Genomic DNA, 27,982 nt, shown 5'->3' on the forward strand with positions numbered 1-27,982 from the left:
CGTAGACTCGTAGCATCGTCAGTCCACCGCTCATGGCAAAGGCAGTGAAATTGACAAGAAGAGCGGGGTAGCAGTTGCGCTAAGAAGGATAGCACGCTTTTCTGTACCTCTCTTTGTTTTAACTTTCTGAGCGTGTTTTTAATCCAAACATATCATATCTATATGTTTTTGGAATCAGGAACCGACAAGGAATAAGATGAAAGTGTTTTTAAATTGATTTGGACAATTTAATTTTGATAATAATTTTTATATATTTAATTTTCAGAGCTTGTTTTTAATTCGAATATAACATATTTATATGTTTTTGGAATCAGCAAATGATGGAGAATAAGATAAACGTAAATTTGGATCGTTTTGAAAATTTTTATTTTTTTTTACAATTTTCAGATTTTTAATGACCAAAGTCATTAATTAATTTTTAAGCCACCAAGCTGAAATGCAATACCGAACCCCGGGCTTCGTCGAAGATTACTTGACCAAAATTTCAACCAATTTGGTTGAAAAATGAGGGCGTGACAGTGCCGCCTCAACTTTCACGAAAAGCCGGATATGACGTCATCAAAGACATTTATCAAAAAAATGAAAAAAACGTTCGGGGATTTCATACCCAGGAACTCTCATGTCAAATTTCATAAAGATCGGTCCAGTAGTTTAGTCTGAATCGCTCTACACACACACACAGACAGACAGACAGACAGACGCACATACACCACGACCCTCGTTTCGATTCCCCCTCGATGTTAAAATATTTAGTCAAAACTTGACTAAATATAAAAAGGTTCCAAGCGGCGTAAAATTCCTGATGATGATTACACGACCAAGTTCTGCAAAATTAGAGGCTTTGATTGTTGTAAAGAAAACAAAAACGTCCCTGAATTTACAACGCTAAAGTTCAACATAACAGCTCAGGAAACACACTTTTTATTTTTCCCCCTCTCTAGCTCTGATAAATTCGTATATGTTCCGTTCCAATTTTTAACAACCAATACCTAAACGGGGATTCCGTCTTTGGAATGTTGGGAAAATGGCCACCTTCGATAAACTCTTTGTCATAATTTTCTACACTCCACAGCAGTTTGCAGTCCAGGTATCAATGGCAGCAAACTGATTGCACGAGGTTTGTCTGACAGGCGAAGATGCAAGTGTCTAAAGCAAGCTTGATTGGTAAAAGAAGTGGTTCTCTTTGTGACTAAACATGAAATAGCTTGTTCTGTTGTTTTGTTGTTTCACTTTCTCAGGGTACTTCTTTTACCCGTTGTTGTACAATATAATGCACGGGACCTTTCCATTTTGTCTCACGATCAGTTGTATGAAGGGTGGCGATATTTGAAGGTCTTCGACACCTGCTACCTGGTCGGCAAAATTAGCTTTATGGGATGTAGATGGTTCTTCCAGTTTCTTGGCACGGCATCTACAGTTATAAACCTGTTTTCTGTTGCGAAGACTGTGGCCATCATCTGTCTGTGTATGCTCAAAGTACACTTGCCTTGGTGTCTTGCTGGTGTCTTTTCTAACTTTGGTCATTAGATCTGGGTCAAGTCTGATATAGTTCCCTGGATTTCCAGACCCCGTGTGGTCATGAGTCATTGTACCCTTGTACTCATGAACCGCAATGGCTGCAACGGTGAGGTCACTGGACAGAGAGAGAGAGAAGCACCTAAACACAAAGGCCGTAAACCTGGCAACAACAAAAAAAGAACACGCACAGACAAAACATGCACCCCACAGCCAAAACGGATCAGGACCCGTGCACCTTCATCCACTGACGAAGATTTTGTTTGAATATCGACTGTGACTGAGAGATTATACCAGAGAGATGTATCACATCTCTGATTAGGCCTAAAAAAAAAATAGGTGTGGTTACGGTAACCCGACCTACCCTATTTTTAGGGGCCGATCCTATAACTTTTTATTACATTTGTCAAAAAACAAAAAAACAAAAACAAAAAACGAGTGCAAAAAACGCTATGAAAGCGAAAGCGCCCGAGTCGCACACTTATTTCCCTGCCAAGTAGGTTTAATTTGTACACATTAGAAAAAAAAGTTAAAAAAAAAAAAAGTGATTGCCTACCTACCTACCCTATTTGTTTTGGCGATGTTACCGTAACCACACCTATTTTGGTTTTTTTGGCCTTATACCATTTTTATTAGCAGTGTATGTCGATTTCGGTCGATTTCGGTCGATTCCGGGTAAAAGAAGTACCGCTTTCTCAGGCTCGAGTGGACTGCTTTAGATGCTATTGCTATGATCGTTATCTGGCCACTCGGTGTGGAGAGAGAAGTGGGTGTGGAGAGAGAAGTGGGTGTGGAGAGAGAAGTGGGTGTGGAGAGAGAAGTGGGTGTGGAGAGAGACGTGGGTGTGGAGAGAGACGTGGGTGTGGAGAGAGAAGTGGGTGTGGAGAGAGAAGTGGGTGTGGAGAGAGACGTGGGTGTGGAGAGAGAAGTGGGTGTGGAGAGAGACGTGGGTGTGGAGAGAGAAGTGGGTGTGGAGAGAGAAGTGGGTGTGGAGAGAGAAGTGGGTGTGGAGAGAGACGTGGGTGTGGAGAGAGACGTGGGTGTGGAGAGAGAAGTGGGTGTGGAGAGAGAAGTGGGTGTGGAGAGAGACGTGGGTGTGGAGAGAGACGTGGGTGTGGAGAGAGACGTGGGTGTGGAGAGAGACGTGGGTGTGGAGAGAGAAGTGGGTGTGGAGAGAGAAGTGGGTGTGGAGAGAGAAGTGGGTGTGGAGAGAGAAGTGGGTGTGGAGAGAGACGTGGGTGTGGAGAGAGACGTGGGTGTGGAGAGAGACGTGGGTGTGGAGAGAGAAGTGGGTGTGGAGAGAGAAGTGGGTGTGGAGAGAGAAGTGGGTGTGGAGAGAGAAGTGGGTGTGGAGAGAGACGTGGGTGTGGAGAGAGACGTGGGTGTGGAGAGAGAAGTGGGTGTGGAGAGAGAAGTGGGTGTGGAGAGAGACGTGGGTGTGGAGAGAGACGTGGGTGTGGAGAGAGAAGTGGGTGTGGAGAGAGAAGTGGGTGTGGAGAGAGAAGTGGGTGTGGAGAGAGACGTGGGTGTGGAGAGAGAAGTGGGTGTGGAGAGAGACGTGGGTGTGGAGAGAGACGTGGGTGTGGAGAGAGACGTGAGTGTGGAGAGAGAAGTGGGTGTGGAGAGAGACGTGGGTGTGGAGAGAGACGTGGGTGTGGAGAGAGACGTGGGTGTGGAGAGAGAAGTGGGTGTGGAGAGAGAAGTGGGTGTGGAGAGAGACGTGGGTGTGGAGAGAGAAGTGGGTGTGGAGAGAGACGTGGGTGTGGAGAGAGACGTGGGTGTGGAGAGAGACGTGGGTGTGGAGAGAGACGTGGGTGTGGAGAGAGAAGTGGGTGTGGAGAGAGAAGTGGGTGTGGAGAGAGACGTGGGTGTGGAGAGAGAAGTGGGTGTGGAGAGAGACGTGGGTGTGGAGAGAGACGTGGGTGTGGAGAGAGAAGTGGGTGTGGAGAGAGACGTGGGTGTGGAGAGAGAAGTGGGTGTGGAGAGAGACGTGGGTGTGGAGAGAGACGTGGGTGTGGAGAGAGACGTGGGTGTGGAGAGAGAAGTGGGTGTGGAGAGAGAAGTGGGTGTGGAGAGAGACGTGGGTGTGGAGAGAGAAGTGGGTGTGGAGAGAGACGTGGGTGTGGAGAGAGACGTGGGTGTGGAGAGAGACGTGGGTGTGGAGAGAGACGTGGGTGTGGAGAGAGACGTGGGTGTGGAGAGAGACGTGGGTGTGGAGAGAGAAGTGGGTGTGGAGAGAGACGTGGGTGTGGAGAGAGAGAAGTGGGTGTGGAGAGAGACGTGGGTGTGGAGAGAGACGTGGGTGTGGAGAGAGACGTGGGTGTGGAGAGAGACGTGGGTGTGGAGAGAGAAGTGGGTGTGGAGAGAGAAGTGGGTGTGGAGAGAGAAGTGGGTGTGGAGAGAGACGTGGGTGTGGAGAGAGACGTGGGTGTGGAGAGAGACGTGGGTGTGGAGAGAGACGTGGGTGTGGAGAGAGAAGTGGGTGTGGAGAGAGACGTGGGTGTGGAGAGAGACGTGGGTGTGGAGAGAGACGTGGGTGTGGAGAGAGACGTGGGTGTGGAGAGAGACGTGGGTGTGGAGAGAGACGTGGGTGTGGAGAGAGAAGTGGGTGTGGAGAGAGAAGTGGTTGTGGAGAGAGACGTGGGTGTGGAGAGAGACGTGGGTGTGGAGAGAGACGTGGGTGTGGAGAGAGACGTGGGTGTGGAGAGAGAGAAGTGGGTGTGGAGAGAGACGTGGGTGTGGAGAGAGAAGTGGGTGTGGAGAGAGACTTGGGTGTGGAGAGAGAAGTGGGTGTGGAGAGAGAAGTGGGTGTGGAGAGAGACGTGGGTGCAAGAAGGGACAAGAAGGAGGGTGTTAAACGGTTAGTCTTTAAACTGAAATACTTTTTTTCTACACAGTGCGTGTGTCAGGCTGAAGAAGCCGCCTCCTTCCAGTTTCCACCCTCGGAATCGTCATCTAGTGTTTCATCTTTACCATGACTGACGGTGACATCCCACGGGTGATGCTTCGACAGCCGGAACTACACAACTTGTATAGGCCAGGTATGGATAAAAATGTATATTATATGTATGTGTATACACAGACCTGGGAACCCATATGATTTCGCCGTATTTTGTACTCTTGATTGTCTAGAATACGATCAGTGGGTAAAAACAAAAAATACGACAAATAATTCCTAGACTAGACTCTACTTTTCTTCACAAGCGCATCCAGAAGCCGATCCAACACATCATTACAGTTTTTGTCAGGAAACATTGAAATCTTCTTGAAGCATTTGTTTGAAATGTATTGGTAACAGTGTTTGAATCATGGATACGTTCAAATGCTATGTGGAGTTAATACGTTCATTTTTCCTGAAAATACACCAAGATTGTTTGCGAATACTCCAAGAACAAAATAGGGGTTCTCAGATCTGTATACGGTTATGTTGAACCCTTGCGGCTATTTAGGAATGCCATGGTACTGATGTAGGAAGTCAGCTGGGCTGCGGCTAAAGTAAAACAAGTCGCGTAAGGCGAAAATACAATATTTAGTCAAGTAGCTGTCGAACTCACAGAATGAAACTGAACGCAACGCAACGCAGCAAGACCGTATACTCGTAGCATCGTCACTCCACCGCCCGTGGCAAAGGCAGTGCACGTGGAATTGACAAGAAGAGCGGGGTATTCGTTGCGCTGAGAAGGATAGCACGCTTTTCTGTACCTCTCTTTGTTTTAACTTTCTGAGCGTGTTTTTAATCCAAACATATCATATCTATATATTTTTGGAATCAGGAACCGACAAGGAATAAGATGAAAGTGTTTTTAAATTGATTTCGAAAAAAAAATTTTGATAATAATTTTTATATATTTAATTTTCAGAGCTCGTTTTTAATCCGAATATAACATATTTATATGTTTTTGGAATCAGCAAATGATGGAGAATAAGATAAACGTAAATTTGGATCGTTTTATAAATTTTTATTTTTTTTTACAATTTTCAGATTTTTAATGACCAAAGTCATTAATTAATTTTTAAGCCACCAAGCTGAAATGCAATACCGAACCCCGGGCTTCGTCGAAGAGTACTTGACCAAAATTTCAACCAATTTGGTTGAAAAATGAGGGCGTGACAGTGCCGCCTCAACTTTCACAAAAAGCCGGATGTGACGTCATCAAAGACATTTATCAAAAAAATGAAAAAAACGTTCGGGGATTTCATACCCAGGAACTCTCATGTCAAATTTCATAAAGATCGGTCCAGTAGTTTAGTCTGAATCGCTCTACACACACACACACACACACAGACACACACACACACGCACACACACACGCACATACACCACGACCCTCGTTTCGATTCCCCCTCGATGTTAAAATATTTAGTCAAAACTTGACTAAATATAATGAACTCCCAGCTTCCACATCAATTTCAAGAGGTACAATTATCTAGAGAAATCTAAACAAAGAAGTCACTGTGGTGAGGTGAGCAAAGTTAAAAAAATAACAGAATTCTTTTCTTGCTCTGGAAGAAAATTTGTGATGGAATTTGATAGATTTTACCTCAACATTTTATTTATTTTAAAATGCACAGAGTGGTTCCCCCCCTTCATTGGCTTCAATTACAAAAGAATGATTTTCTGATGAAGTAAGTTTCTCTTTAACTCATTGTCTCCCAGGTACGGATCCGTACCCACTCATATGGCTCTATGAGTCTATTTGACCTGGTACGGATATATCCGTACACACAGTCACTTCAGTCGCTTCCTGTAACGATAAACGTCGATCTAACGCCTGCATTCCAGCGTGTTGATACACAGTTTCTACACAGTTACTACAATTCTGAGTGACCTGCTGCAGCACAGATGGTCTCAGCTAAAAAAAACTTGTCAACATAGCTGGGGTAGAAAGTGTTAAGTTACAATATAATTTTTCATTGCAAATTAGACCCCATAACTGGAATATTATGTCCATAGTTTGATCAGCAGTTGCGTGAGTTCGTCCCCACGTTCGGCGAGAGATTTATTTCTCAGAGTCAACTTTGTGTGCAGACTCTCCTCGGTGTCCGAACACCCCCGTGTGTACACACGAGCACAAGACCAAGTGCACACGAAAAAGATCCTGTAATCCATGTCAGAGTTCGGTGGGTTATAGAAACACGAAAATACCCAGCATGCTTCCTCCGATAACGGCGTATGGCTGCCTAAATGGCGGGGTAAAAAACGGTCATACACGTAAAAGTCCACTCGTGCAAAAAACCCACGAGTGTACGTGGGAGTTTCAGCCCACGAACGCAGAAGAAGAAGAAGATCAGCAGGACCCAAGGGAGGAGGGATAGTCAGTGTGGAGTTTACATGTGATAAGCGAGGCTACCTGAAGACAAGTAATTACTCAGACCTATTGCCTCATGTATACATAATCTATAATTCAGCGAGGGTTTTCTGCTGCAATATAAGCCTCTGAATTTGTATAACCTGCTCTTTTAAGTAGAAAGAGTCATTTGAATTACCGTTTGAATGATGGAATGAACATTTTATTTAACTGGGGTTTAGAAGAAAAACATAAGCGCCACCATTTTGAGAACAAAAGTGACAGCCAAAGGGAGATAAATATGGTGGCCGAAAGTATGATTTTTCTTCAACCCAAATGACCAAACTAAGCAGCTTTGGACTTGGACCTCGTTCTGTCAATGAATTTCACATGAATCATTCTTTTCGTTTCAGAGATCAAATAACCAAAGGGAAGTAAGGGCTCTAATCGCATACAACATGTGTAATGGAGCAAGCCAGAGTTATACGGAACCAATCTCCTGTCGTATTACACTTGTCGTATTACACTTGTCGTATTACACTTGTCGTATGCATTTACAGCGCTTACTTCCCTTTGGTTATTTGATCTCTAAATCAGTAAATAGCGCTCTGCCTCATGTGTTCACAATATTCATTCTTTGCGTTGATAAAAGTGACTTTTATCAACTTGAACTCAACAATGGCGGTGGATTGTGAGCTTTGAATTCACGTCACAATGCTAAAGTTCAACATTGCCATGTATACTTGTACTGGTACTAGGCTATAGGTTATATCTTCTGGTACATCACTGCTAATGGCTTCAAGTATCAGGGGCGGAGCAGTTAAGCCAGAGGGGGGGGGGGGGGGGGGGGGGGAGGGTTACAACCTGGGGTCCAGGGGTAGACCCCTTGTGGGGTACAGGGGCTATTTTATGAACAATTTATGCATGGCTTATCCTTGATTTTAAACATGATCAACTGGTGTCAGCAGCTACTCATTATTTCTTTTAAAGTTAGTATTAATTTTTTTAATTTCTTTTGACAGCCGGGGGGGGAAGGAGTTTCGGAACCCCTGTAACCCCCCCCCCCCCCCCCCCCTAATCCGCCCCTGAGTATGCAATACTATGTGTTAGGTAGTTGGAACCGACAAATCGGTTATGGAGCCACTAGGCTGGAGAACCTAATTTGCGTTTTGGGCTAATAATGGAGGTAATCATCATAGCGCGGTCAAAAAAGCTACAGACCATTACGCGGTAAGTCTTAAGTGTGACTTGCACGCACACTTGAAACATAGTGGTAAAATACTGGACATTTTCAGTCACATGTTTCCTAATATGCTTTATTTCTTTTCCAGATGGCAACTACACGTTTGAAATTCCACTGCCGCAGACGTTTATGGCAGTTGCATCTGCAGGTACTGATGTTACGTACAAGTTGATATGTATCTAAATATGTTGCTCAACTGAAAATATTTTTGTTTTAACTGGAAAAGAAGTCGGAAGTGAGAGCAAATTTATCTGTAGCTTTTTAAAAAAAATTGTTTAACAAAATACTGTCTTCACAACATTTTGAGTAAGAGTTGTGTTTTTTGGTGTGCTTATGTCTTGTTGAACTGGTATTTTGTCATAACCTCCACAACTAATTTTTTTTAATTCTAATTACATGTACTTCATGAAAAAGACTTTGATTTCAAATTCTTTTGCTCATTGATAATAATTGAAGGCATTTTTCATACATGTGTGTGTGTGCATGCACATTCTAAGAGAGGGGATTTTAATTGTATTTGTCGGTTTGATGCAGTGATATATAAAGAGTAATACCTAATATACTGGACTCGCAACGAAATATACAAACAAATGACAATGAACAACGTTTCGACCTAAAGGTCTTCAACAGGTTACAAAAATGAAAACAACAATACAAACATGAAAACGACTTATCAGAGAAGATGGCGATGATTTTCCAGTGATATATGATTCCCTATCTTTGCAGCAGACAGTTTTTCATTGTCAGATCTAATATCAGTGCAGATAGTGTTTGCTGCTTTTTTTTCAGGTCAAGTGCAGGTACTGCAGAATCCTGGAACTGTTACGTTCCTGCCACATGCACCTGTGTCCTTAACAGAAATTGGTGAGAACATACAGGCCTGTTCTTTTTTTTGGTTTGGTGGTATCTTTCGTTCGAAACTTGGCGAACAAATTATTGCAACAAATTTCGCACCCAAATTTAAGCATTAATTCCGGTGTCATTTCATTGAAATTTTATATGCCAGTTAAGGCCGTTCACTTAACTATCAGGATCACCTTTAGGATTAAATATATCTTTTACAGGGATCACATGACCGCCGCTCAATAAATTAAGAGACTTTATGGAGAGAAAATCTGGGTGAAACCAAGGCAGTAAAACAAATGGGGTCAAAACATAGAGGTTACAGTGTAACAGTGTTTCTAAATAAAATCAGAAAGCACAAAAGGTTCGTTGATGGACTGTTGATGGACTGTTGATGGACTGTTGATGGACTGTTGATGGACTGTTGATGGACTGTTGATGGACTGTTGATGGACTGTTGATGGACTGTTGATGGACTGTTGATGGACTGTTGATGGACTGTTGATGGACTGTTGAGTCATGGACAGAAGTAAACATTACAAAATACCTTTCGTTTTGTAAATAATTAAATATTCCATAAACTATTCGGTACTTAACTTTTTGTTTTATTTCTGATTTTGGAACTTTTTAATCCAGTCTTTTGGATTTTGATGTTGACAGGTGTATGTTGTACTGTTACAGGTGTATGTTGTTGTACTGTTACAGGTGTATGTTGTTGTACTGTTACAGGTGTATGTTGTTGTACTGTTACAGGTGTATGTTGTTGTACTGTTACAGGTGTATGTTGTTGTACTGTTACAGGTGTATGTTGTTGTACTGTTACAGGTGTATGTTGTTGTACTGTTACAGGTCACTTCGTTCCCCCCCTCCCTGTGTCAGACAGCACAGAGCTGACTAACGTCCACGACTTTTTCTGTACTCAGCCTTCAGTGTCTGCCATGGTCAGTCTGTCATTGTGTCTGCAGGCTTGTGTGTGTAGGTGTGTGTGTGTGGGTGTGTGTGTGTGTGTCACTGTGCGTGTGTGAGAGAGACAGGGAGAAACAGTGCTTGTTTGTGTGTGTGCATGCATGTGTGTGTGTGTGAGAGAGAGAGAGGGGGGGGGGAGAGAAACAGTGTGTGTGTGTGTGAGAGATATGCCGATGGAAGTTTTCAGACCAAATTTTAGTGAAACTCACACGAGTAATATTCACCGACATTCTGACGGAGATGTAGCTTCCGGTGGTTCGCGTTTTTTTGTATGGGAAAGATGTAAGGCTTTCTCTGATTGGTTGCAAAATATCACAGCCCTCCAATGAAAATTACGGTATTCCGAGCAGTTTGAAATGAACTGGTCGTCTGCTAAGAGTGACGCGAAAATGGCCGCGAGAGACAGTGAAGACGAACACGCACTTTCACACTCAAAATATTCCAAAACCCATCTTTTATTAATTTCATACAGTAAACTTTGTTTTTGAATCATTTCTTTATTCATTCCTTTTTTATTTGATACTTAATATGTGACTCACAAACATCAATTATGCCAATTATTTTTCACTCAAAGTGAAAAAAAAGTGCCTTTTCACTGTGTCCTCAGTTGATGCTGGGCGATGTGGCAATGCTAGTGATAGTGTTCATGAGAGAAAGAGATAACGTCTATGCATTCTGTGAAACTTTCAGTTATGTGTCCGTGCGTGTGTGTGTACTATATTAACAAGAGGCGAAGCCATCAAGGCTCACGTAAGAAATCGACGAACAGTAACACAAACTCAATCACTCCGTCACACATACACACACACACACACACACACACACACACACACACACACACACACACACACACACACACACACACACACACAGAGAAAAAAGCATACGTGAAACTGTGCAAGAAAGCGAGACACTAGATCTAGATCTGTCTGTCTGCATGTAGCCTACTTACAGGGACACGACTGCCAACTAGTCTCGGCCCGTTCAAAATAATAATGACCGAGACTTTCAGTACTTCCTTCGCGTGACGTCTAACCCTCTTATGTCAATGTAATGTGACGTCTTCAAATGTTAGAGTTTCTACCACAGACATACACACGCACATACGCACGCACATACGCACGCACGCACGCACAGACAGACAAAGTTACGATCGCATAGGCTACACTTACGTGAGCCAAAAACTATTATACTGTATTGTATCGTGCATGCATCTCTTACTTTTCACAGGGTCTGGACGACAAGGTGGTGACAATTTGTGTCGAGCCTCCTCCACAGCTGAACGTTTCTCCTCTCGCCTGCCACCCCCAGGACAACCTCACATACACAACATCCCAACTCACACCACCACCACTACCCAGAACACCTCACAACAGATCATCCAACAAGGGAGACAACGAGGACAGCAAGGGAGAGAAGCCTGTCTTCTTGTGTGACCAGTGCCCGGCGACCTTCAAACGCTCGAGCAACTTCAAGATCCACGAGCAGCGCCACCTGGGGAACAAGCCGTTTGCCTGCTCGCAATGTTCGGCCGCGTTCGTGGAGGAGAAGAACTTGAAACGCCACATGGTGGCGCACAGGACAGACCGTCCGCACGTGTGTCAGGAGTGCGGGGTGGCGTTCGTGGAGAGCGGCAACCTGACGCGCCACATGCTGACCCACGCGGGGAGCAAGGACTTTGTGTGCCACGCCTGTGGCGCTGGCTTCTCCAAGTCTCACCACCTCAGGGATCATCTCGCTTCTCATCAGGGCGTCAGCAGGTACGTTGTGGTTACCAGTTCAAGACCTAGGAACCCTTTCGATTTTGCCGTATTTTGTACGATCGGTGGGAAAAAAATACGATGAAAACAATTCCTAGACTACTTTTCTTCACAAGCCTATCCCGAACCTGATCCAGTATTTTGAGTAAAAATAAAGTAAAAGAGTAAAGCGATGCCACTTTACTCGCCTTGTGGTAACCTGGGACTGCACTCTATGAACTTTAAGAAGAAAATTGCATATGGAGAAAAGACAAAAATATTCCTGTAGTCGCTTTTCTCCACACATTATTATTAAAATTTTTGATTAAATTACATATTCCTACTCCGAATCACATGTAGCATTGACACAATCGGAGATGCTAGGTTCTGTACAGGCTAACCGTCTAAGGGAAGCAACCCCAACCACAAAAGTGTAAACGTAGCCATGGTAATGCCCATACACCCGGGGAGTTACCTCCCCTCGTGCATGCCACGTCACCACTGCTACTGAACACGTGGTTCCTATCATTCGACCTTACAGCTTTCGAGGGAGCAGGTTGTTGTATTTTTTTGGGCTCCCCTGTGGCTGCGCTGTTGGTGTTGTTTTGACACCCACCGGCCACTTTACCGTCTATCTTGCCTCCTGCTTCGTAGTTGGTGAGCTCTTTCCATTTTGGTCATTATTTTGACAGGAAATTTGTTGTAGTTGCTGATTTTCGTCCGTGTTTGGACCTGTGATATTTCAGTGACTACTGTTGGCCGCCATTTTTGTTGTCAGCATGAGTTGACAGATTTTTGTGGCTAGGCCATGTATTTTGGAGGTAAACGTAATTTTACCTTCTTACTTGCTTTCTGCTTTGTTTAGCTGGTAAGCTTGTTCCTTCTTGTCTTTAGTTTGACAGGAATTTACCTATAGTTGCTGACTTTTTTGTCCGTTTGGACTCCTAAATGCGTTTCAGTAACTTATCTTGTGGCCGCCACGTTCGGTTGCTCAGCTTTCCTGACAGCTTATTTATGTGGCTAGGCCTATGTTATGGTGAGGTTCTCCTTACTTTACCTGCGTTTTTGCCTTCTGCTTTGTTAGTTGGTAAGCCATTTCATATTTCGTCATTTCTTTGACAGGAATTTTTGTTATTGCTTAATTTTCGTCCGTTTTGGACTTCTAAATTTTGCCCAGTAACTTATCGCTTGGCCGCCATTTTGTGTATCAGCGTCGCTGACAGTGGTTTACTTGGCTAGGCTTTAGCAGGTATCTACCAGTCCGTAGGACTTGTCGTGGTTTCGGATTTAACATGTTTTTTATGTTTTGTTCGTTACTCTTTCTGCCTCGAACAAACACTTTGTGGGGCAGTCATATACTGTTGTACGTCCTGTTTCTTCTCCTCGCCTTCTCTGCCGTTAGCAGATCAGGTGTTGCAGGTGTCTGCGTTATCTTTGTGAAGAAATTGTCGCGTGCCAAGCCTGCGTCTTCCGTTGGTCCCGCTGTCTGTGGGCGACGTCACCTTGTTGGCTTCTTTGACGCTTCCGGCCGAGACGTTGTCTAGGGCGGATGTTTTGCTTCTTCGTCTTCTACCGCTGTGGTTGGCGATTCAAGTAAGTCGAGCTGGTCCACAGGCCCTCGTGAGGCCGTCGGACAGTCCCTGCTGGGACACAGCTCTTTTCGGCGGGTTCACGACCCGCAAACCCCTGTTCAGTCGCACCCTGGCTTCACTGAAGACCATTGTGTGGCTGAGCAATGGCGGCAGTTGGTTCCGGCTACTTCTCCGACGTACGTACCCGCTGGGGTCGTTTCCGGAGTTGTCTAGCCGTTTCCGACTGCTGCGCTTCCGGCACTCGCCGGAAGCATAGGTCCCCCGATGTACGCACCCGCTGTGGTCGTTTCCGGGGTTGACCAGGTCCCCCGATGTGCGCACCCGCTGTGGTCGTTTCCGGGGTTGACCGGACGTTGCCCCCCGGGCATTCGTCCTCTGTTCAGTCGCACCCTGGCTTCCTCGAAGACCATTGTGTGGCGGAGCAGTGGCGGTAGCCGTTTCCGGCGCTGCGCTTCCGGCACTCGCTGGAAGCATAGGTCCTCTGACGTACGCACCCGCTGTGGTCGTTTCCGGGGTTGACCGGACGTTGCCCCCCGGGCATTCGTCCTCTGTTCAGTCACACCCTGGCTTCCTCGAAGACCATTGTGTGGCGGAGCAATGGCGGTAGCCGTTTCTGGCGCTGCGCTTCCGGCACTCGCTGGAAGCATAGGTCCTCTGACGTACGCACCCGCTGTGGTCGTTTCCGGGGTTGACCGGACGTTGCCTTTAGGGCATTCGGGCTTCCGGCCTCCGTCCTCGCATTCGGCGCTTCCGCTTTTCGCGGTCTCGTCTGGTGCTTTCCGGCTCCGCCCGGATGTACTGCTCCTTTCGCTTCCACTTCCTTCAGGATGTCGGTAGCTGAGGAGCAACGCCAGCCCTTCGGGCAGGTGTTGTCTTAGCCCTGGCCGATGTAGTCAGCGTTTCAACCTTCGGTTGTCGCGTCGACTGCCGTTCCGGTGCCGGCGGCTGCAGACTTGCCGTCTTCTCTCTCTTAGCCTGGTCAAGGCATGAGTTAGGACGACGTCGGGGGGGGGACGGATTTCCGGTTTTCCGGTTATGCCGTTTCACCGGCCTTCCACCAGTACGTGGACTTCGGTTTTTTCGCTGGTTGTGTCGGACATTCAGTCTGTCGTCAGCGATTCCACACGTGCTGGTTATCGGGAAAAAGGCTTAACGCTGTCCTCTTAGCTGCGGCAGAGGTCACGTCGAAGTTTTTTCCCGGACGGGGCTTCGGCCTCCTACACTTCCTGTCTGGAAGCATAGGTCCTCCATCACAAGCGCACGTTGTGGCTTGTCTGGGGTTGATCGAGGACTGGCCTACGGGCGTTCGGGTTCCGGCCCCAGTCCTCTTCTGTTCTGTCTCACTCTTGTTCCGTCGTGGGCATTTGTGTTTCACAGGGCGGCAGCCGTTGTCGGCGTGGCGTTTCCGGTTTTACTGGAAGCATAAGTCCTCCATTTCAAGTACACTTTGCGGTTTTGACTGGAGTTGACAGAGGACTGGCCTACGGGCGTTTGGGCTTCCGGCCTCAGTCTACTCTATGCAACTTTCGCTTCCGTTTTTTGCGGTTTTGTCTGCTGCATTTCCGGCTCTGTTCGGATACACTTCTCCTCTTCCTGACACTCCTTCGGAGGTCGGGGGGTGAGGAACAGCGGCTGGCCTACGGGCATTTAGGCTTTCAGCCTCAGCCGGGGCAGTCTTCACTTTACCTGTTGGGTGTTGAGTTTACTGCCTATTCAGTTCGGGTGGCCCTGGACGTTTCCCCTATTCACGTCCGTCATTAGGGGGATGAGTCAGGTCTTTTTCCGGTTGGATGGTTTTCCGGTTTCCGGTCATCTCATTCATCAGTTTACCACCAGCAACTGTGACTTCGGTTGCGTTCGTAGCTGAGCTATTCTGGTTTTCAGTCTTTCGTCAGCAATCGAACACGTTCTGGATTTCCGTCGAAGCTCGGAGCTTCGGCTCAGGATTTCCCGTTGGGTGCATCGACATTGGTGGCTTCCTTGTTGGTTGACTTTGTTGTCGATGTCGGACTTCCGTTCCGTGAAGATAGGATGTTTTCCTACTTCCGGTTCCTTAGTCACCCTTTGTAGGTACCACGGTTTGCAGGTTTTGGCTAGGCCATCTCCTCCCGAAAGTGGTATCTCTAGTGTTTTGGTTCTGCCGCTGTTTCTACTATGGTTCAGTTCCGGAACATGCTCAGCCTTGACTGGCCTCGGCTACACGGGCTTCACCTTCTGTTCCTTCTTGCTTATTCAGCCTTTGGAACTTGCCTCCTTTCTCTACTCTGTTGGCCAGCCCTTGCTAGGGTGAGCATGGAGCAGATGAGGCTGCCCTTCCTTCACTACGCTCGTACGGCGGGTGTCGGAGGGACTCGTTTCTTTCGCATTCTCAGTTCCCTGAACAGTCAAAGAGAGTCGCTTAAACTTTGCCTGCAGTAGAGATTCAGTCGAGTAGAGATCAGCAGGTCTCTGACTGCTTTACAAGGGTTGAAGGAAGGTAAGGCTAGCATACTCAGAAACATGCTTAGCAGAAGCATGCTCATTCCTCTGGTTAAGCTAAGCTGGCAGCCTATAGGCAGCCTTGGCTGGGCAACAGCCATTCCACGTTGCGGCGATGGTGGTTGTTGCCTTCCCGTTTCTTGTGGCTTCGGACTTCGTCTTTTCTTTCCTTTGTTCTCTCTTTTTAAGAGATTGGATAGGACGATTTTCGTTGGGTGGGGTTCTCTGGATTCAGGTTACCCCTGTTTGGCCACAAACGTTTGGACTTTGGTCCTTGTTGTCTTTCATCGAGTCGGACTCTGTCTTTCTCTAGTGATCAGACGCGTTCTGGTGTTTCGTCCAAACTTAAGGTACGCTTGAGTTGGCCTCGGAGGTAACATTCAGATTTTCCTGAGGGGGCATTGTCTTGGACAATGGATGTTTGAGGAGTAGTTCTTTGTGGCTTTCCTCCTCTCTCTCAGGTTTTGGCTACTCTTCTCCTTCGGGCAGAGGTTTAGCTAAGGTTTGGTCCTGTGACTTCAGTCTTGGGCCTTTCCTCTCTTCTTCCTCATCTTAGTATGAGGCGAGTCCGGATGACGTCCGTTGGGTCGGGTTTCCTTACAGTCGCCCGGCTACAAAAGGCAACTTTGTCTAGGGCGGTTGTCCGTTTTTCTCCGCGTTGGACTCTGTCTTCAGACAGGGACAGACGCGCTCTGGGTTTCTGGCCAAACTCAGGTAGGCTCTTGATTTGGCTAGGAAGTTAACTGCCTGTTTTTTCCCTGAGAACTCTGGTTTCGGGAGTCTTATGGCTGGCTGGCTTCACGGTTTACGTTTACCAGTCTTGGTTTTCTGCTTTAGGTTTTTGATTCACTCTCGATTACCTTCAAGCAGACTGTTTTGGGAACATTCTGGCTTTTAGCCATTTTGTTATGGTTGCCAGTCACATCGGTTTTTGACCACCGTGGGTCCTCACTTCCGGTAGCTTACGCACAGTCGTAAGTGGCTGCTGTCGGGTGCTACCTCTCTCCCTGCGTTCGCAGGGACTGGTAGGGGACGACTGGCGACCTTCTATTGCGAGTTTTCTCTTCGAGGTGGACTCTGGTACGTAGTGCTTGGATGTCTCTCTCTCGCTCTTTCGTGGGGATTGGTCACTCTTATTTTGAGCTGACTTCTTTCTCACAAGCCTTTTGGGCTTTACTTCATCCCAAGGTTTGCAGACTTTGGCATGGTTGTCTTAAGGTCACCGCGGGGGTTCGTCCTTCTCAGTTGAGGGGACAACCTTACGCACGGATCTTCTCAGGACATTAGCATTTCCTTCCAATAAAAGGGGGGGGGGGAAGCTTGTCTTTCCCTTGGCTCGCCAGGGTTATTAATCCAAGGCTTGGGTCTATTCCTGTGCTGTTTTTTACGGCTAGGAGATTGGAAGAAGTGCTGAGCACAGCTTTCTGGATCTCTGAGGTTGTCTCTTACGCTTTTGCCTGAGATACTTCTCGGCTGTCAATCAGGACTTTCCTCGGTTCCCTCACTGCCTGTTGGCAGTGGGCCAGCCCTGCCAAGGGCTTTTTGAGTGGGTTAGATTTTCTTTCCCACTGGGACCGCCCTGATTCTTTGGCAGCGGTCCAGGTTTTCGGCAAGGTTTTTTGAGTGAGTTGGATTTTTCTTTCCCACCGCCTTGTTGTTGCAATCTGCTACATGTGATTCGGAGTAGGAATATGTAATTTAATCGAAAATTTTATTGTAAATTTTCATTTAATAAATATACCTACCCGAATCACATAGTATATTCCCTCCCGCCAACCCCGCTTTTGATTTGGAGAATTTATTCTTTAGGTCGAATGATAGGAACCACGTGTTCAGTAGCAGTGGTGACGTGGCATGCACGAGGGGAGGTAACTCCCCGGGTGTATGGGCATTACCATGGCTACGTTTACACTTTTGTGGTTGGGGTTGCTTCCCTTAGACGGTTAGCCTGTACAGAACCTAGCATCTCCGATTGTGTCAATGCTACATGTGATTCGGGTAGGTATATTTATTAAATGAAAATTTACAATAAAATTTTCGATTTAGAACTGTTCACACCCTCCCCTTAGTTTCAAGACCCCTCCTACCCCAACATTTAGAACTGTTCACACCCTCCCCTTAGTTTTAAGACCCCTCCTACCCCAACATTTAGAACTGTTCACACCCTCCCCTATTTTTGAGACTTCCCCTTTTCAGACCCTGCTATATATATCAGACTGTCTTTGACATCCTCTGCAAATGTACCCCTATTTTTAACACTTGGAACCCCCTTTTAACTCATTGTCTCCCAGGTACGGATATATCCGTACCCACTCATAATGAGTCATATGGCTCTATCTGACCAGTTACTGATATATCTGCTCAGACTGTTAGCTTCCTGTTACGCCGATCTAACGCCTGCATTCCAGCGTGTTGCTACACAGTTTCTACACAGTTACTACAATTCTGAGTGCCCTGCTGCAGCATAGCTGGTCATGGCTAAAAAAAACTTGGTCAACATAGGTGGGGTACAAAGTGTTAAGACCGTGCTGTAGCAGACATCTGTTGACATCGTCTGCAAATGTACCCCTGTCTGTAACACTTCCTCCTTATAATACCTGGTTTTCTATGTGACCCTCCACCACGGAATGAGTCGCATGTCACCTTTTCATGATTTTTACATTTTCTTAAAGAGTTTTTTATTCTCTATCCAGTGGTGAAAACCGTTTTAGAAAAGAGTGTTCAAACACTTTTTGAGTTATAAGCCTGTGACTATGGTGACCCTCACACCGTTACTAGACACCCCCCGGACTTATTATGCCTAGCACAGAACCGCGTGAGGTGACATGCGACTCATTTCGTGGTGGAGGGTCACATATGTTGGAGGTGTTAGAAGAGGGTTTAGGACTGTACTTCTATTCATGCATTGGCAAAGGTGCAGTTTTTCTGCTGCTGATTTTGATGCCAGTGACTTCTCATCTGATGTTTGATGTTGTTTTTTGTATGTGTGATTTTCAAGTGTATAAGGATGATGCAGGGGAAACCAATAGATTTTTAGACCCCCAGGTTTAATACTTGCTCTTTTTGTATTAAAAACGTCTTGACTGAGTTCGTGTTTATTTTGTGTGCAGGTGTGGCAGCCGGGAGCTGACGTGCGAGGAATGCCACAACGTCTTCAACAACCCCTTCCAGCTTCGCAAGCACTTCAAGAACGCTCACTCCGGGGGCACCGGGCGACCGTACATTTGTAGCGAGTGCGGGGCCGTGTTCGGCTGGTGGAACATCTACCGGCGCCATCTGCTCACCCACAAGGGAGAGAAGCCTTTTGTCTGTGAAAAGTGCGACGAAGGCTTCACGGACAACCTTGCCCTTCGCCAGCACAAGCGAACCCACGCCAGGGACAAGACCAACGCCTGTGGTATCTGTGACGCCGCGTTCGACCGTCCCAGCCACCTGGTGCGTCACATGCGCATGCACACTGGGGAGAAACCCAACGTCTGTGCGGAGTGCGGGGCTGCCTTCCTGGAGCGGAACAAACTGATGCGGCATATGCGTATCCATGATGGTGCGGGGTGCGTTGTGTGCGAGCAGTGCGGGGCCAAGTTTAGCCAGGTGAGACATCTCACGCACCACATGCGATCTCACGGAGATGTGCCGGCGTCTGCGATCAAAGAGGAAAAGAGAGACAGAGACGATGAGATCTGTTCCAAGCAAGAGGCTGAAGAAAACTCTGAACCGGCAGACGTTCCTACAGTACACTCTTGGGGTCACAAGCGGAAAGCCAGAAGAACGAAAACAGCAGACGACAGCTTTTCAGAGAAAAAGTCGACAAGGTCAGGAAGAAGAAGTAGCGTTGAGAATACCGGCAACATTCCTCTGCTGAAGAAGTCAGGGAAAAAGTCTGCCAAAAGAGAAACGGAAAACGATTATGCGCACTCGAAAGCAAAATCCAAAATGCACACTAGAAAGATAGTCGCTGAGCAAGAACAGAAGAGTAGAAAGAGACGCAGGGAAAAACATGAACCTTGTCAAGATTCTTACAACAGTGAAAGTCCACCTGAAAGACGGAGGGAAAAACATGAACCTTGTCAAGATTCTTACAACAGTGAAAGTCCACCTGAAAGACGCAGGGAAAAACATGAACCTTGTCAAGATTCTTACAACAGTGAAAGTCCACCTGAAAGACGCAGGGAAAAACATGAACCTTGTCAAGATTCTTACAACAGTGAAAGTCCACCTGAAAGACGGAGGGAAAAACATGAACCTTGTCAAGATTCTTACAACAGTGAAAGTCCACCTGAAAGACGGAGGAGCAAAAGGTCCACAGTGAAACAAGCTCAATCTGAGCACAAACACAAAACAACGGACAGCGGTCAAAATAAAGACGACAGAAAGCCAAGTTCTGCACAAACAGCTGTCCATGGAAGCCAGGAACACAGGAGAAAGGGGTCGAAGAAGACCAGGCAGGGTAGAAAACACAGGCGCAAAGAAACACACACGTCAGATAATGAAGATGATACAGACGATCATGCTGCAGTGAAGTGTGAACTGAATGACAGCGTGACAGAAAGAGGCCAACCTCTGCCAGGAGGAGGAACAATGAATGCTAATGAAGATGATACAGACGATCATGCTGCAGTGAAGTGTGAACTGAATGACAGCGTGACAGAAAGAGGCCAACCCCTGCCAGGAGGAGGAACAATGAATGCTAATCAAGGAGAAAATAGAGACAAAACGGGGGGAGAGGGAGGCGCATTTCAATTTTATGCTAACCACGGTGACGACAAAGCTTTGGATCAACGGAAACCAGGAAGTGGGGCTTCTCATGAATATTCAGTGGAAGAGGATGCAAAACCAATCAGTTATTCAGGTGATGCAGAACCAATGGGTGACCATGAAGGACACCAATGTAAAGACAACAACACCACAGCCCAGGGAAAATCAGACACACAGTCTCTGGTGCCTCCACGACTGCTTGGTTTGTGTGACCCCCAAACAAAACTTTTGGAATATCAGACAAAACATTTGCAATCAGAGGTGCAGATATTTGGAGAAGGGAAGACGGAACTGTTGGGAAGGGACACAACTGGGACCACAGCAAGGGAGACGACTGAGTGGATGGTGGTGGCAGAGGTGTCGGGAGCCCGGGTGGCAGGGGACAGAGAAGTGAACTACACAACAGCCTGCGCTGGTGATAATGATGGGGCAAGACACGCCGGAGATGTCGCTGACAACTTGGTATGTTTGTGTGTAACATTTTTATACATGTATGTGTCCGACTCGCACTGTACTGCTACTCCCTCATAATTCTGCGCTGACTTTTGTTGTCTTTTTCTCTCTTTGTTGCTTTGCCCCTTCCTCTGCTACTGATGTCATGTCTTTCTGTCAACGTTGCCCCTTCCTTTGTTACTGATGTCATGTCTTGCTGTCAACGTTGCCCCTTCCTCTGTTACTGATGTCATGTCTTTCTGTCAACGTTGTCCCTTCCTCTGCTACTGATGTCACGTCTTTCTGTCAACGTTGCCCCTTCCTCTGCTACCGATGTCATGTCTTTCTGTCAACGTTGCCCCTTCCTCTGCTACTGATGTCACGTCTTTCTGTCAACGTTGCCCCTTCCTCTGCTACTGATGTCATGTCTTTCTGTCAACGTTGCCCCTTCCTCTGTTACCGATGTCATGTCTTTATGTCAACGTTGCCCCTTCCTCTGCTACTGATGTCATGTCTTGCTGTCAACGTTGCCCCTTCCTCTGTTACTGATGTCATGTCTTTCTGTCAACGTTGCCCCTTCCTCTGCTACCGATGTCATGTCTATCTGTCAACGTTGCCCCTTCCTCTGCTACCGATGTCATGTCTATCTGTCAACGTTGCCCCTTCTTCTGCTACCGATGTCATGTCTATCTGTCAACGTTGCCCCTTCCTCTGCTACTGATGTCATGTCTTTCTGTCTACGTTGCCCCTTCCTCTGTTACTGATGTCATGTCTTTATGTCAACGTTGCCCCTTCCTCTGCTACCGATGTCATGTCTTTCTGTCAACGTTGCCCCTTCCTCTGCTACTGATGTCATGTCTTTCTGTCAACGTTGCCCCTTCCTCTGTTACTGATGTCATGTCTTTCTGTCAACGTTGCTCCTTCCTCTGCTACTGATGTCATGTCTTTCTGTCAACGTGCGACACCCTCTGCTACTGATGTCATGTCTTGCTGTCAACGTTGCCCCTTCCTCTGCTACTGATGTCATGTCTTTCTGTCAACGTTGCCCCTTCCTCTGCTACTGATGTCATGTCTTTCTGTCAACGTGCGACACCCTCTGCTACTGATGTCATGTCTTGCTGTCAACGTTGCCCCTTCCTCTGTTACTGATGTCATGTCTTTCTGTCAACGTTGCCCCTTCCTCTGCTACTGATGTCATGTCTTGCTGTCAACGTTGCCCATTCCTCTGTTACTGATGTCATGTCTATCTGTCAACGTTGCCCCTTCCTCTGTTACTGATGTCATGTCTTGCTGTCAACGTTGCCCCTTCCTCTGTTACTGATGTCATGTCTATCTGTCAACGTTGCCCCTTCCTCTGTTACTGATGTCATGTCTTGCTGTCAACGTTGCCCCTTCCTCTGCTACTGATGTCGTGTCTTGCTGTCAACGTTGCCCCTTCCTCTGCTACTGATGTCATGTCTTTCTGTCAACGTGCGACACCCTCTGCTACTGATGTCATGTCTTGCTGTCAACGTTGCCCCTTCCTCTGTTACTGATGTCATGTCTTGCTGTCAACGTTGCCCCTTCCTCTGTTATTGATGTCATGTCTATCTGTCAACGTTGCCCCTTCCTCTGTTACTGATGTCATGTCTTGCTGTCAACGTTGCCCCTTCCTCTGCTACTGATGTCATGTCTTGCTGTCAACGTGCGACACCCTCTGCTACTGATGTCATGTCTTGCTGTCAACGTTGCCCCTTCCTCTGTTACTGATGTCATGTCTTTCTGTCAACGTTGCCCCTTCCTCTGTTACTGATGTCATGTCTTGCTGCCAACGTTGCCCCTTCCTCTGTTACTGATCATTGATGTCATGTCTTGCTGTCAACGTTGCCCCTTCCTCTGTTACTGATGTCATGTCTTGCTGTCAACGTTGCCCCTTCCTCTGCTACTGATGTCATGTCTTGCTGTCAACGTTGCCCCTTCCTCTGTTACTGATGTCATGTCTTTCTGTCAACGTTGCCCCTTCCTCTGCTACTGATGTCATGTCTATCTGTCAACATTGCCCCTTCCTCTGTTACTGATGTCATGTCTATCTGTCAACGTTGCCCCTTCCTCTGTTACTGATGTCATGTCTATCTGTCAACGTTGCCCCTTCCTCTGCTACTGATGTCATGTCTTGCTGTCAACGTTGCCCCTTCCTCTGTTACTGATGTCATGTCTTTCTGTCAACGTTGCCCCTTCCTCTGTTACTGATGTCATGTCTTGCTGTCAACGTTGCCCCTTCCTCTGCTACTGATGTCATGTCTATCTGTCAACGTTGCCCCTTCCTCTGCTACTGATGTCATGTCTTGCTGTCAACGTTGCCCCTTCCTCTGCTACTGATGTCATGTCTTTCTGTCAACGTTGCCCCTTCCTCTGCTACTGATGTCATGTCTTGCTGTCAACGTTGCCCCTTCCTCTGCTACTGATGTCATGTCTTTCTGTCAACGTTGCCCCTTCCTCTGCTACTGATGTCACGTCTTGCTGTCAACGTTGCCCCTTCCTCTGCTACTGATGTCACGTCTTGCTGTCAACGTTGCCCCTTCCTCTGTTACTGATGTCATGTCTATCTGTTAGCCGTTGCCCCTTCCTCTGCTACTGATGTCATGTCTTGCTGTCAACGTTGTCCCTTCCTCTGTTACTGATGTCATGTCTTGCTGTCTACGTTGCCCCTTCCTCTGTTACTGATGTCATGTCTTGCTGTCTACGTTGCCCCTTCCTCTGCTACTGATGTCATGTCTGTCTGTCAACGTTGCCCCTTGCGAATTGCGTCAGAGCTGGAACAAACTAAGCTCCGCCCATTTCGCTCTTGCTCAGAGCTGGATCATCGATTGAACGAATTAATTAATGTTGAGAGAAATCTAGGAGCAATCTGTAACTTTATTTTTAGCCAAAACATTGCTTCAGCTCCCCATTAGAGTGTCGATGGTATGTGTTAATCTGTATCGAGCGTAACCACGAAAATGCACACAAATCTCAATTTGTTGACATACATGATCAATTATTGCCATATCTATTCATTGGAGCATCCAATTGCCTACTTGTGGTAATACCCAATGCATTTATGAACGTTACAAACCAAAAAGTATGGTGGAACACTGCCTTCGACACCTACCGTGGCGAGAGATCTGAGCCGACTGCGAAAAAGTGGCCCCTCAGAGCTGGAGCACTTCCGCCTCAGAGCTTTTTACGCATGGAACGTCTCCCACACCGTAGTAATGTCCCATCAGAATTTGGTTGAGGGGGACAAATGTCCCATTGTCTTTTTCTTGCAGGCTAAAAACCCTGAGGATATAATATGAGAAACAAAGGTCGGGGATATAGCTCAGTTGGTAGCGCGCTGGATTTGTATTCAGTTGGCCGCTGTAAGAGTGAGTTCGATCCCAGGTTCGGCGGAAATTTATTTTCACAGAGTCAACTTTGTGTGCAGACTCTCTTCGGTGTCCGAACCTCCCCCCGTGTACACTACATTGGGTGTGCACGTTAAAGATCCCACGATTGACAAAAGGGTCTTTCCTGGCAAAATTGCTTAGGCACAGTTAATAATTGTCTACCTATACCCGTGTGACTTGGAATAATAGGCCGTGATAGGTAAATATGCGCCGAAATGGCTGCAATCTACTGGCCGTATAAAATTTCATCTCACACGGCATCACTGCAGAGCGCCTAGAACTGTACCCACGGAATATGCGCGATATAAGACTCATTGATTGATTGATTAAGAGCTCGAAATGCATGCGACAGGCAACAAGAGTAAGCGAGAGTCGTGCGGAACCATGTCATGGCAACTGAGACTGAGACTGAGACTGAGACTGAGAGAATAACATCAATGTAGAGAGGATGAAAGTCTCTTGTTCATTTCAATGCTTGTTAATGTTTTTCTCCCAGGTGCCAGGAGATGACAGCTTATGTGTCATTTTCAGAGTGCTGGTGTCATCTGGCTTGGTTGATATATTTATTTATCTATCCTGGGATTTCTTGACACATGTCTACCTCACAAGAACAATCGATGTCATCTCGGAATTTTGGCGTAACTCAATTTTTGACAATTTTGATATTTTTGAGCTTTAGAGAGAGTACCGTATTTGACGGATTACAAGACACACCGTTTTATAAGCCGCACCCCCGACTTTTAACAAAACAATTGTGACGAGCCACGTATAGGCCGCGTCACTATATTAGCCGCCGTCGAAAAAAATATAATCAGATCGTGTCAATCAATCAAAACAACCAGGCAAACGAAAGTACGGTATTTGGCGAAATCGGCTCCGAGAATAAACAAGTGAAACAAAGAAGAAAAGTGAAAAAGTTTGAAGAAAAATATCACACACACACAATTTGTAACCAACACACACATGTAGTCCCGCCCGGAATAAGCTTTTTTGGGATGATTTACGACTTTTGCGCACATTTCGAGCAGACGAAAACACAACATGGCGGCTCTCGCTCCTCCAACTATCGCGAGACACAAAAAAACGAAATCTCGCACACGCGAGATCCTGATACATCCGGTGTTTCTCTGTACGCTATCTTGTCACGACGACTTGTTGACAAACGAAGATTCGCGAAAGAAAGAGAAAAGCGCCGAGTCTTGAGTAGAGAGCTAATAAAGTACCGGTAATCGCTAATCGAGCGAAATGAAAATCCGCGGCGACTTCCATTAGGTGAATGCTATTCAAGTTTAGGTAACATTTTAGCCGCATCTTTTTATAAGCCGCAATGCGATTTAAAAAAAAAAAAAGTCGCGGCTTGTAGTCCGTCAAATACGGTAAACACTATTTCATGATAAAAATAATAAGTTTTGTCCTTCTCCTGAATAGCTGTTGTAAACGACTTACACCAAAATTCCATTACGACTTCGATATGAGATTTTCTGAAACTGTGTTTTTATTATGCAACGTACCTTCTCTTGTTTTGTAGAAAGAAGAATCGGTACAGGGTCTCACATGGTGTTCGCGCGACAACGACAGCCTGCCCAGCAGCCAAGCGGCCGACACCAGCACATCTGAGTCCTGTCCCATCCCTCCGCTCTACCAGCACAGCCACACAGTATCGCCTGCCGTGCAGCTAGTCAACGGCACCATGCTCCAGGCTCCCGGTGTTGCGCCGCATTCAGAACGGCTGCAGTACGGCGGGAAGGTTGAGGAGACGGACGACGCTGGCTTTGTGCTGTACGGATGTCCGCAGTGCAGCGCCGTCTTCAACTCCGCCTTCTCCCTCAAGCTTCACAAGCGTGTGCACACAACCAGAACCGCTGTGTGTCTGCGCTGTGGTGACATCTTCCCCAGCTCCTTGGGTCTGGCTCAACACCGTCAAGTCTGTGTGGGATTTCTTCCCCAGCAAGCTTCCACAGACTTTGCTGGGAGAAGTGGCGGCGGCAGGCCTCATGGCTGCAATTTGTGCGGCACGTCCTTCGTCCATCTCAACAAGCTCAAGCTCCACATGCAGTTGCACAGCAACAGTCGCAAGTTTGCGTGCAACGAGTGCGGCGCGTCCTTTGATAAATCCACAGATCTGGGGGCTCACGTGAGAACTCACACGGGGGATCGGCCGTTTGTGTGCAACGTGTGTGGAGCGTCCTACACCCAGTCCAGCACTCTCTCCGTCCACATGCGAACTCACAGCGGCCACAAGCCCCACGTGTGTAAAGTGTGCAGCGCCGCTTTCCCACGTTACGGCCGACTCAAAGTGCACATGCGGTGCCACTCTGGAGAGAAGCCGTGTGTGTGTAAGCTGTGCGGGGCAGCCTTCAAGTGGTCACAGAGCCTCCTCCGTCACATGACCGTGCAGCACGGCAGCGCCCCCTACCGCTGCAAACAGTGCGGGGAAACTTTCCACCGCGAGAAGCTGTACAAAGCACACCTGCAGGTGCACAGCGGAGAGAGACCGCACACGTGTCCCCACTGCAACAAGGCGTTCAAAAAGCAGGTGCAGCTACGCAGGCATTGCAGAGTGCACACAGGGGACTGGCCGTTTCTGTGCGAAGAGTGCGGGGCCGGCTTTGGATCGGCGGCCAGCTTGAAGATTCACACTCGCTGCCACACGGGAGAGAAACCCTTTGTGTGTGAGGAGTGTGGGAGAGCGTTCAGGATCTCCAGCCATCTGACCAGACACATGAAGAGTCACACAGACCACCCCATCTTTGTCAAGAGAGACTCTGCTGCTGTTGGAGTTAACGCAATGTGAAGAGAGACTCTGCTGCTGTTGGAGTTAACGCAATGTGAAGAGAGACTCTGCTGCTGTTGGTGTGTAATGTGTTTGTGCTTGTGTGTATGTGTGTAATGTGTGTGTGTTTGCTGTTGTTAATGCAGTGTGAAGAGCTTTCAGGTTGTAGGATCCATGCTAGACAAGGTTGGACCTGGAGTATGAAACAGAGGGATTCCAAAGTGAAGTAGGGGTACATAGGGCTGGCCTGACAGCCTCAGATGCAGTTTAAATTTAGAATTTTAACGTGTCATTTTGAGAGAAAAAAAAAGGTACATTTGTCTGGGAACCCAGGAAAGCTTCCTAGATCCATCCATGCCCAATTTGAATTTCAGTTTGCCGTCGAGTATTTTGCATACATGTTAATTTATGCATTAATTCATTCAGATGCATGATGGAGTAAGCTAGCTTGAATGAAATCTGCGCTGCAACAAGCAGAGAATTTGGTGTGGAACATACAGTGGAACCCCCCTTTTAAGACCCCCCCAATTTAAGACTTCCTCCCGTTTGAGACCCTGTTTTCTCAGAAGAGGGAGGTGAAGACAGAGTGGTGAAGGACTGTGATGGTGATGATGGTGATAAGAGAGGTGAAGACAGAGGTGGTGTTGAGAGAGGTGAAGATAGAGGGAATGACTGTGGTGGTGATGGTGGTGATGAGAGGGGTGAAGACAGAGTGAATGACTGTGGTGGTGATGGTGGGGATGAGAGAGGTGAAGATAGAGGGAATGACTGTGGTGGTGACGGTGGTGAAGACAGAGTGAATGACTGTGGTGGTGATGGTGGAGTTGAGAGAGGAGAAGATAGAGGGAATGACTGTGGTGATGATGGTGGTGATGAGAGAGGTGAAGATAGAGTGAATGACTGTGGTGGTGATGGTGGTGTTGAGAGAGGTGAAGATAGAGGGAATGACTG

At 47.0% G+C, this 27,982-nt stretch overlaps 1 protein-coding gene across 2 annotated transcripts; it reads left to right on the forward strand.

Annotated features, from left to right (window-relative positions):
* Window positions 1-942: 942 nt before the first annotated feature.
* LOC138950327 (zinc finger protein 91-like) lies at window positions 943-27,861 on the forward strand. 2 transcript variants are annotated; one of them, XM_070322073.1, is made up of 8 exons: window positions 943-1,164; window positions 4,413-4,556; window positions 8,135-8,194; window positions 8,836-8,910; window positions 9,739-9,830; window positions 11,086-11,615; window positions 18,775-20,881; window positions 25,787-27,861. In XM_070322073.1, the coding sequence occupies exons 2-8, from the start codon at window positions 4,490-4,492 to the stop codon at window positions 27,050-27,052; spliced, it is 4,197 nt and encodes a 1,398-aa protein (XP_070178174.1). In that variant the 5' UTR covers window positions 943-1,164; window positions 4,413-4,489; the 3' UTR covers window positions 27,053-27,861. The 2 variants fall into 2 exon arrangements, with proteins under 2 accessions (XP_070178174.1, XP_070178175.1); XM_070322074.1 differs by having other exon boundaries at window positions 943-1,117.
* Window positions 27,862-27,982: the final 121 nt, after the last annotated feature.

The sequence above is a fragment of the Littorina saxatilis genome, linkage group LG16, assembly GCF_037325665.1.
Source record: "Littorina saxatilis isolate snail1 linkage group LG16, US_GU_Lsax_2.0, whole genome shotgun sequence".
Taxonomy (NCBI): domain Eukaryota; kingdom Metazoa; phylum Mollusca; class Gastropoda; order Littorinimorpha; family Littorinidae; genus Littorina; species Littorina saxatilis.